Here is a 10,701-nt window from a genome sequence, read left to right as displayed (position 1 = left end):
TATATGGAACTAAGCTTTAGGAGCGGTCCACCTTAACTGTCCTCCATGTTACGTTGCATTCTGAGATCGATACTTTTCGGCTGCCATGACAACTGGGAGCAGAACAAGCTACCACTAAGGTGAGTTGTTCAAAAACCTTCTTTTTAGTAAACTCTGTGCACACAAACAATTTTCTCAATGCTTGTGTTCATGTGTAGAGACCCTGGTGATACTACGAGCAAAGTTTCATGTTGTGTCGAGTCTTCTTGCTGTTTTAAAAATAGCGATTTCGATGCTATCGTAAAAGTGCCCCTTGCACTCCCATTGAAAATAAGTTTGACCCGAAAACTAAAATACGGTAAATCTTAAAAGTGTCTCTTTCGTCATAATTATGCTTTTACACAAAGGTTTGACTCATATACATTCACAAAAAAAGCCTAGGTTGCAATTTGGCGAGAGTTTCGCTTTAAGTAACTTAGGTTATCAAACGAAGGTTGCGTAGTGAAAAAAGTACACCATGATCCTCAAAAATGCAGAGCGGAAGTATATCTACCTAAAATCAATAAAGTACAGTGCTTGAGTGAATGTGCTTAGTTACATTCCAATATATAACATATTCCAATATAATACTGCACTACAAGTTAAAGTCCTGCATTTAAAGCCTTGCTTGTATAAAAGGGTGTAACTAAAGTCAACAAAATGAACATCAAGCATGAAAAGTACTCATTGTGCAGCGAAATGCTCCATATCAGTGTTGGAATATTAATATAACGGCTACATTAGAGTTTATTTTACTGCTGTGTGTTATTATGTAAAACTCTGTCAGATGTTTGTAGTGTCACAACAAGTCATCCTTCAGTTGGTTCATGGTTTTTCACTGGGCTGGAAGAGTGTGAAAAATTGTAGCCTAAACAGAACTGACCAAGCTGTCAGACCAGTGTCACTAAGTACAAAGTACATTATTTACCTCTGAGATGTAGGTGAGAAGAAGTACCTTGAATTTGTACTCCAAGTGCAGTACTTGTACATATTGACATTCCACCACTGCAAATTCAACAGTCCTGCAATAAATCCTCATAAAGCTCATCCTTCACGAAGTCATGATGGATGGCAGGGCTGATGTATAAGCCTGCTTCAGCTAGAGCTGCTGCAACCGAGTGTCATTTATTAACCGTGCTCATGATGTTTATGGCTGCAGGCACTAAAACAAGATTTGAGTCTCACCTCGCGTCTTGTGTGTATATTTGCTGCAATATGGAGCGACTAAATATATTTGGACTTTGCATCTGTGTCTGAGTTAGGAATGACTTAATATCTACAAATAATCTTATAATTTGGACCTTTGATGGTTGATATATATTTATTTACAACTGCATGTTATTAAATCCAGTAAAGTACAATTACTTGGATACTGTGTTTAGTGAAATTTGAGGTATACCTGTACTTAATATTTCCATTTTCTGCTACTTCATACTGTTTGCTTTACATTTTGGAGGTAACTTTTGTACTTTTCCTCGACTACATTTATTAGATTACTTTATGCTCTATGCTTCATCAGAGCCAAAAATGTATATAAACTTATATAAATAGATATATTATTAACCTTCACCTCTACTTCTGACACTTAAGTGCATTTATCATCTTACAAAATGATTTTTTAACTGGATAAGCTATCTTAACGTTTACTCAAGTGTGAACATTGTTGACTTTTTACAACCCTGATTAAATCTGTAAACATTTCTGAAAACTAACTCGTCACCAAACCATCCAGTTCGCCGAAGTTGTAAGAACTCGTCTGAGCAGGAAATAACGACTGCAGGTATCTGACAACAGGAGAGCATTACTGGAGATTTTGCACTGTGATTGACGCGTAAGGAAGAATGAGACTTACTCTGGTGTCATTGTTTTTCCAGTTACTTAAGAATAAACCATTGTTCCTCATTGCAACTTCCCATTACTCGCGGTACGGTGTATTAAGAAAGAGCAGTGCAAACAAAGACAGAGATCACAAGTGTCATGGAGTTTGCCGCACCCTAATTAAGAAAAAGGTGTTGAGTTAAATCTAAAACAAGCATGACCGCAGCAGAAACAGGACCTCTCAGACGCACTGCCCAATTGAAACTTCCATAACAATGGGCACAGATAGTGGACAGGCTTTTCATGTATTGCACCTTGGGTACTTTCCAAAGACAGGTACGCATCTCTTCAATGAGCCCTGATTGGCATTAAAACACTGAAAGTATTCCCTTCAGGCACTGAGTAAAAAGAGATAAGAGACTAACAAATACTACGCCTCTTTAAAGACTCTGGATCGTGAGGCACAGCTCCATGTGGTCAGCTGCAGCCGAAAAACACAACATGAAGCCTCTAAAGCTCATAAATGCAAAACAATCATGGAAAAATGGTTCGATAAGTCAAGTCACACACAGGTCTGCTCTCCCTTTACGTAACATTTATTTTGCACATGCTGTTAAAATATTCCCAATAAACTGCAGGGCTTAAACAAATGTATTGTGTAATATCAAAAAAATTGCTGCTGATCACAAACGAAACCGGTTCCTTGTATTTTGGATTTCGTGACAAAAGAAGTTTTTCCTGGAAACGCCTTTTGAACTTTACATGATTATTTTGTGCAAAACAAGCTGTGTTTGGTAATAATATGGTGTTGTTCATAACAGATTGTTGACATTTATGACCCTTCATACGCCTTTTTGACAGCATATAAAAGCCATGGTTTATCAGGCTGCCTCTCAGGATCACTCAGCAGCAGGTAGGCTCCTGAAACCTTCTCTGAACTTTTCGATCGCATCTCTCCTGCTATTCAATGATTTAGTTATTCGACAACACATATTTGTAAATGATTCTATGTCTGTTTCCCCTCTCCTGATGTTAATCTTGATTTTATCTAAGCTGGAGAGGGATACACCCAATCCATGTAAACATTTTTGTAGTTTCCTACTCAGTACCGCATATTCACTTGCCAAAACTAGGAAATTAAATCCTATGTGTTGATTCGAAGCTGCTCCTTTGTGTAACTCTGACAGGGTGACAATTATGCTGATTTTGTTCCTGTGGAAAGGTTTCACCTGGGCGGGATCTGCCTTTAAAGGCAGCCTGGGAGAGGGTGTAGCTGTTAAACCTGTAACCAGATGCAGTAGTGAGCAGAGAGAGAAGATGTGTTTGAACCCTGGTTATCTGTGTAACTGTTTGACCGACGGGGGTCCCTGTCAACCATGCAGGATGACAGCCAGAGACGCAGAGACGGAAGAGGCCCACCTGTCCAACAACATCGGTGCAGCGGGTCAAGCAGGGAGCTCGTGTCAATCTGACCTGAACGGCTCTTCCGGCGGGGTCACAAGGGAGCGAGGTCGGAACTGGGGATGGATGCTGTCCGGGATCATCTGCGTCAACATCCTGATCCTGGGCTGTGCCTTGGCCAGCGGCACCGCTTACAAAAACGTAGACATCAGCACCCCTGACCTGCAGGTTTTCCTCATCATCCTCCTCATCCTCACCACCACCTGGATGATTTATTATGTCTTCTACACGGCCAAGTACGAGGATTCTGTTGTTTACAAGGACGCCCACGCTGGACCTGTATGGCTCCGGGGTAAAAAGATGTTAATTTCCTTCTTAATTTAGGAGCAATTTTAAATAATTCAATGACTTTCCCTGCTTTTTCTTTTTACATCTGCATGTTCTTCCTCCTTCAGGAGGACTTGTGCTGTTCGGGCTCCTCAGTATCATCATGGACATTTTCAAGATAGCCAGCTACGTGGGATACCTTCACTGTGACTCCGCTGTTAAAGTCGCATTCCCTGTGATCCAAGTTGTCTTCATAATTGTGCAGGTAAAACATGCAAAGAAAATGCATAAATTACAAAGAAATTTGTAAGGCACTCAAGTTTGTATCATTCAAAATACTAATCAAATGGTGCGATCAATTTGCAGACGTATTTTTTCTGGGTCCACTCCAAGGACTGTGTGCAGCTGCAAAAGAACATTACACGGTAGGTGATTAACAGACTCTAATAAATCGCTTTCTCGATTCTGATTAAAATATCTTCACCAGAAAATACACAGGGCACCTTTAACTTGACAGAAATGTATTATATGGAACAGCATAGGACAAGACCTCAAGAGGAACAATGTCAGGGAAGTCGACGGTGTTTACATGCCAGCTACAAGATAGGAGAAGGAACCTCTAAACAGAGATTGATCGGTTTTGTCGAGACAAGTGTGTTTTTTCTTTTGTGTCGATGTACTTAAATCAATAAAGTATTAAACAACATAAATCCCTTATCAACTCATGGATAAGCCTGCAGGTTTTGTCTCTGAAGAGTCTTCATCGGTCCTTTTAGTACTCGTCAGTATTGAAATGTTAAGGATTATCCATGAGTTAAGGATACTACTGACCTCAACCATGGATTCCATTACAAGAAAGCGGGAAAGGCACTGATTCTATTGGTGCTATCCTTGAGCAGCACCTACATTTAAACATCTACATTACTGCATGTTTGCTCCAGACCCAGTGGTTTTTGTTAACTGAAAATCAAATTAAATGAAGGGCAATTACTAAATCTGACATCACGTTAGTTCTGTTCAGGTTTCTGACACCATTTTTGTCTCTGCCCATCATCTCTTGTTTCTGCCCTCTTGTCTTGTTTTATTCAGCTGTGGGCTGATGCTCACCCTCTCCACAAACTTAGTTGTGTGGATGACTGCTGTCACTGAGGAGTCCGTTCACCAAACGACAGCTCCCGAAGAACATCCTGAATATCCGGAATATCCTGAATATCCGGAATATCCTGAATATCCAAGCAACACCACTAAGATCCACGGACGAAGCTTTTACATCAATAGAGGTAACTGAAGCGATCAAAATAGATTAAGTGACTGAAAAAACACCACAATATTAGACTTCTCAACCTGTTCCCTGTCGTGTCTTACAGCCAGTTACGGAGACAATAAGTGCAAGTGCAGCCACACTTCATGTAGCTTGTTCAAAGAGGCCTACTACTACCTGTACCCCTTCAACATTGAGTACAGTCTCTTCGCCTCTGCCATGGCCTACGTCTTGTGGAAAAATGTTGGTAGATTACTAGAGGAACGCAGCCACCACCACATCAAATTCCACATAAAAGACGCGATCCTCGGCCCTGTGGCAGGAGTTCTCTTAGTGGTGGCAGGTCTGGCAACCTTCATCGTCTACGAGATGGAGATGCACGATAGCCATGATGACGACGCGAAAGACTACGCAGTGATGATCCACTTTGTCATGAATATAGTGATCCTGACTCTGATGTCCGTGTCCACTGTGGTCGGCTGCATCATCTACAAAGTGGACCACCGGGAGCACCTAACAGATAAAAACCCCACACGCAGCCTGGATGTGGGGCTGCTGGTGGGAGCTTCACTAGGGCAGATCATCATCAGCTATTTCACTATTGTAGCCATGGTTGGAACCGGAGCCAAAGGCCACCTGAACAGGCTCAACCTGACGGGAGCTCTCCTGATGGTGATCCAACTCGGCCTGCAGAACTTCTTCATCATCGAAGGCTTACACCGGGAGCCCTACCACGAAGTGCACCCGGTGGACACAGTGATGGCAAATCCATATGTGCTGCAGCCAAGCAAGGAGCTGAGCCTCGAGGGATCAGATATAGACAAAAAGCCCGGCCCGGTGCCCACAGCATTCAGCCTGCACAGCCACAAGGAAGAGCACAGACACAAACTGACATGGAAGAGACGGGTGCTTAAGGAAGTCTGTGCGTTCCTGTTGCTGGGTAACATCATAGTAAGTACCACTCTCCGTCACACTCTCAGATTCACTTTTTTCAAACTCACCAAATACTCAAAGTCTTCTCTCAATTCTTTGGTTGACAGCTCTGGATCATGCCGGCATTCGGAGCCAGACCCCAGTTTGACCACGACACTGAAACCGAATTCTACCAATTCAACTTGTGGGCTGCCGTTGTGAATATTGGACTTCCTTTTGGCATCTTTTACCGCATGCACTCAGTTGCCAGTCTGTTTGAGGTTTTTCTGACCTCATAATGCTGCAGGAGCATACATTGTGTACAGCAAACTGTTTTAGCATTATAAAGCTGTTTTGTATAAACTGTATTTTATATGTGACGAGGGTTCATTCCTCTATACATCTGTGAAGTAGATAATGACACAAATAAAACTAAAAATCCTCTCATCTCTCATTATAGTCTGTATATGTGATGTAAATGTATTTCTAAATGTTATTTTCATAAGTAAAAAAAATCAATTGTGAAGTTAATTTCATTTCTTTTTCATGCTCTGTACGCACAAAATAAAGGCAATAAGATGAGTGAAGTGAATATTACATATTACTTGTAGAAGACACAGTTGTAGCAGTTGACCCAATGAAAAAACTAAGGTATGAATTAGCTATTTTGGAAGATCTAGCTGAAGTTTGAGAGTAGCTACATCTAGCTAGCATCTACTTTACAGATGCTAGCAATTCCATTGATTATTGTTTGGTAATCAGACAGAAATCGAATAAACATTTTGATAATCAGTACGCTGACATTTTCAAGTAAAAAAATAGCAAACACATTTTAGCTAGGCTAACATTATAGCCTGTCAGTTAAGCTGTTTTTCTTTCTCCAATTTTGCCTCTAGATAATTCTGTAGGGGCTTTTTTCCAGTATTGTCCGACATTTAGAGCATGTTCATTAACTTAAAATAATTCATTTATCCGCTAAAGAATCAGCAGCGTAACTGAGAACTAAATTGTTAGCCTATTTGTAGCCCTAAATATCATTATGTGACATTAATGAGTCTAAACCCAAAGGAATTAATTAATTAAATACACTATAGCTAAAGCTAAAAGCTAAAAGCTTTCTCAAATCTGTCGAATAGCTTACAAGCTTGATATAAAAGCATTCATCCACAGTGGAACAAGCACATGCGACACAGTTTATTTATTTCAGGCTCACCCTCAGGCACAATCAAAGACACCTCCTCGGGGTCCTCAGCACACGGTTTTGTTTACAACCACGTCACCAGGAAGTACATCGCCAGGTGTCAGGATGCAGAGACAGGTAAGCGACTCTAAATGTAATATTTTTGCATATTTAGACACAGTTTTCGTTTTTGAATATAGAGCAACTCGTTCGAGTCGTTATCTTAGACCTGAACATTGATTTAAACTCAAAGTAAGACGTGGAAACAGATTTTTGTTAGCTTCAACATGCTAATGTGCTTCACGTTTACAGCACTCACAGGACGCTCCTCTTTTTGGGGAAGACGACGATCACATCAGGCGAAGTAAATTCAATGTAAGGTAAGATCTGCTGCGTTTGTGGTTATAACAAAGTCACCAAAGCAGTGGTGGGGAGTTACTAAGTACATAAACTCAAGTACTGTAGTTTATCTAAGTACAATGGAAACGTTACTTGAGGTTATTCCTTTTCATGCAACATACATCATCTCTTCACTATTAATCTAACACCTTAAACAACAAATGAAGTAGTAAATAATATATAAATTAAACTCCCTAAAACAAGAACAGCTGAACTGATTAGTCGATTGATCTCTTAGGCTAGTTGAATAACAGTAAATTAAAGGTGCACTCTGTAGTCTTGGGGAAGACAATTTAATCCGAAGAAGAAGAAGAAGAAGATCTTCACAGACTGATTTTGAAGAGAAAGTAATGGGCAGATTAATTCATGATGAAATTAATCATTAGTTGTAGTCCTTTAAAATGAAAATGAGCTCCATAAACCAACTACAATAGAAAAATCCTGCTTTTGAATGGATGCACCAGCAATAATAATAATCTAATGATGTGATAGTATAATCATCACGGGGACATTTTCCTGCCTTGAGCACTTTTAATTCTTTAACTACATTGTGCTGAGTATACTTGTATACTTTTACTAAGTATAATTTTCAATGCAGGACTTTTACTCCTCACAGAGTATTTTTGCAACGTGGCATTAGTTCTTTTATCAAAGTAAAGGACCCGAGTTCTTCCTCTTATTTCCTGTATTTTAACCAACTGTTTGTTTTTACCTATAGAATAAAACAACAATCTGTGTTTCAGACATCCGCTGGCCTCATTCTTCCATCTCTTCTTCCGATCAAGCGCCATCTTGGTCTACTTATTCTGTGACATCTTCAGTAGTCGCTTCATTGCCTGCATGGTCACCATCATCCTCCTGCTGTCATGTGACTTTTGGACTGTCAAGGTGAGCAGATCAGGTTGTGTTTAATCATGCTTCAGTTTGATACATAGGAGCTTGTTTGTCATTAATCAGACTTTCATTTACAGATGTGTTTCCTTTTTTTCCCCTCAGAACGTGTCTGGCAGATTGCTTGTAGGCCTTCGGTGGTGGAATCAAGTGGATGACGATGGGAAGAGCCACTGGGTGTTCGAGTCAAAGAGGGCAAGTGAAAGCTCCTCAGGTGCATCGTAGAATGGCATGTGCCCAGGGCTCCTTTCAGCTCAAGAAAAGGGTTTTCTTAAAAAAGCAGTTTTCTTATCTGGACGACAAGGATCTTGAAAAGTACAACAGAGTTAAACAAGTTTGACGGCCTCATCACGTTCAGTTAAATTAAATGTGACTCTGACTCTGTAGAAAAGTAATGGAGAACTCCTTAAAGCTGGTCCAGAAAAGACGGTGCAGCTAAAGTTTCACAGACTAGGCACGCCTTGCAGCGATTTTATTAAGCTAAGCCCTTTTACTGTGTAATGTAGCCGCATGACCTTTTTGGACAATTGAAGGAAGTGTAACATAGAACAGCTGCATTGTCCTCTCTTAGAGATATCATACAGCACACCAGGAGACATCAGGCACACATTTCCAAAGACTATTAACTTTTCTCTGTGTTTTATTGACGAGCGTGAAATAAAATCTTGTTTTGCATTTCTTCACAGACGGACAGTCTGAGAACGAACTCTGGGGCAGATTCACGGATCTTCTGGCTGGGACTCGTCGTGTGCCCAATTTTCTGGGTCTTTTTTGTGTTTAGCACCATCTTCTCTTTCAAGTTGAAATGGCTGGTCAGTGTTTCGGAGGTTAATGTCAATTTAATGTCTGACTCATTAGCTGCTAATTGTTGGCACATTCCTGTTTGTGATTTTTGCCCCACAGGCTGTAGTCATCATGGGCTTGGTTTTACAATGGGCCAACCTGTATGGTTACCTCAAATGCAAAATGGGTGGACAGTCCAACCTGAGAGACATGGCAAGGAATTACCTTGGTGTGCAGATGTTTAAACAGGTATGTGGAAAGTAGAGCTGTGAGTAAAGATCATTTGCATTCTCAGTTAATTGATTAGTTGTTTTGTTTCATCGACAACCCAAAGATTTTAAGTTTACTCTCATAGAGGAGAAAAGAAAGCAGAAAATATTCACATAACAAGATGGAATTAGATCATTTTGACTCAAACTGATTGATCGTTTCATCTTTTTTTCACTTAAGGCGATGAAGAAAACAGAGAGCCTTTGAAGTTGAAGAAGACAAGTGACGACCGTCTGTATTGTGGTGGATTATATGTACTTGATTCCTGCAAGCTCTGTTAACTCTTTTCTGGGGGTTTCTTGGTGCTTTCACTCAGGTTTTTGGTAAAAACTGATTTTGTATGATTTGTTTCTACTGAATATTTTGACTTGCAAATTAAAACGTTCCAATAATTCAAATAAAATACAACATAGTTGCTTTTGGGAATGCATGTGATGCAATTGTTGTGGTGGTGCAGGCTGCAGGAAGAGTCACTGCTGAAAGTGAATTCTAAAATGTAAATCAGTATGCCTTACTAGTAAAGAGTTTACCACAAGTCTTCAATGTCCCTTCTAGGCTTCAGTTTATCTGAAACCAGGAGTTAAAGAAGGTAGTGTTAAAATGTCTGATTCTTAAGGGGATCTGGATCAAGACGGTGCCCAGTTTTGATATGAAAATTAAATGTTTCACATGTAGCTTGAGTTCGCAGTCAGCACTGATGAATTCACTATATACTATTGTGTAAATGGTATGATGGAGGAACTCATTGGGCCTACAATTAAACCCTGGACTGGGGATGATAAAGTTATACAACTGCATTATTTACGTTGTTTTGTAATCAAACTTTATTTTATTATAGGCTGATGAAATAGCAGGGTTTCTAAGTGTAAATGCCTTGACATGCGTCGTACTCTGGTGTCATTTTACACAAAAATAGTAATTTACTCAAGACTGCTCTGTTTGATTGTAGTGTTTCAGTTGTTACATAATTTCTAACTGGAAACATCCTTATCCTGTGATCATGTTTTCTGAAGATTCTGCATATTAAACTTGAAGATTAAAAGTGTAAAAATTCTACTAGATGTTCCCTGAAGATTTAAGTGTTCCCCTCTCATTAGCTGCCCTTAAGCAGCTTTGTTTTAATGGGGGACATAAACAGGTTTCAACTTAGGCTGCAGGTTGAAATTCCTTCCGGTCAAGCCCAAAGTGCCTGTGCAGGAACCAGTCCATCTGCAGTGAGTGATTCAAACACTAGGTGGCAACAAAGGACCAATTTTCATTTGTCTCTACTTTGCATTTAATATATTTATGTTTATGTGGACATGGTATACTATCACACCTTTACCATGGATTAGAATTCCTCCAGAACAACTTCCTGTAATACTGTCATACAAATCCTTAAGAATAAAAATCTTAGTTTGGTACTTGTGTAGATGTCCCAGTTTAAATAATTATATCTTGT

General features: G+C 39.9%; 2 protein-coding genes across 3 annotated transcripts; both read left to right on the top strand.

Annotated features, from left to right (window-relative positions):
• The first annotated feature begins 60 nt into the window (after positions 1-60).
• On the top strand, positions 61-6,181 carry LOC115574928 (proton channel OTOP2-like). 2 transcript variants are annotated; one of them, XM_030406614.1, is made up of 8 exons: positions 61-119; positions 2,698-2,749; positions 3,219-3,589; positions 3,693-3,829; positions 3,931-3,989; positions 4,654-4,844; positions 4,932-5,776; positions 5,866-6,181. In XM_030406614.1, the coding sequence occupies exons 3-8, from the start codon at positions 3,220-3,222 to the stop codon at positions 6,034-6,036; spliced, it is 1,773 nt and encodes a 590-aa protein (XP_030262474.1). In that variant the 5' UTR covers positions 61-119; positions 2,698-2,749; position 3,219; the 3' UTR covers positions 6,037-6,181. The 2 variants fall into 2 exon arrangements, with proteins under 2 accessions (XP_030262474.1, XP_030262473.1); XM_030406613.1 differs by lacking the exons at positions 61-119; positions 2,698-2,749 and having other exon boundaries at positions 2,912-3,589.
• A 758-nt stretch (positions 6,182-6,939) lies between these two features.
• Positions 6,940-10,663, top strand: LOC115576348 (Golgi apparatus membrane protein TVP23 homolog B). Its single transcript, XM_030408910.1, has 7 exons — positions 6,940-7,055; positions 7,230-7,297; positions 8,060-8,204; positions 8,313-8,402; positions 8,894-9,019; positions 9,111-9,239; positions 9,441-10,663. Exons 1-7 carry the CDS (start codon positions 7,044-7,046, stop codon positions 9,465-9,467), a joined length of 597 nt encoding a protein of 198 aa, XP_030264770.1. The 5' UTR covers positions 6,940-7,043; the 3' UTR covers positions 9,468-10,663.
• The last annotated feature ends 38 nt before the right edge of the window (positions 10,664-10,701 follow it).

Source organism: Sparus aurata, chromosome 23, assembly GCF_900880675.1.
Source record: "Sparus aurata chromosome 23, fSpaAur1.1, whole genome shotgun sequence".
NCBI classification, from domain to species: domain Eukaryota; kingdom Metazoa; phylum Chordata; class Actinopteri; order Spariformes; family Sparidae; genus Sparus; species Sparus aurata.
The sequence above is the reverse complement of the archived record's forward strand: the minus strand, read 5'-3'. Positions and strand labels throughout refer to the sequence as shown.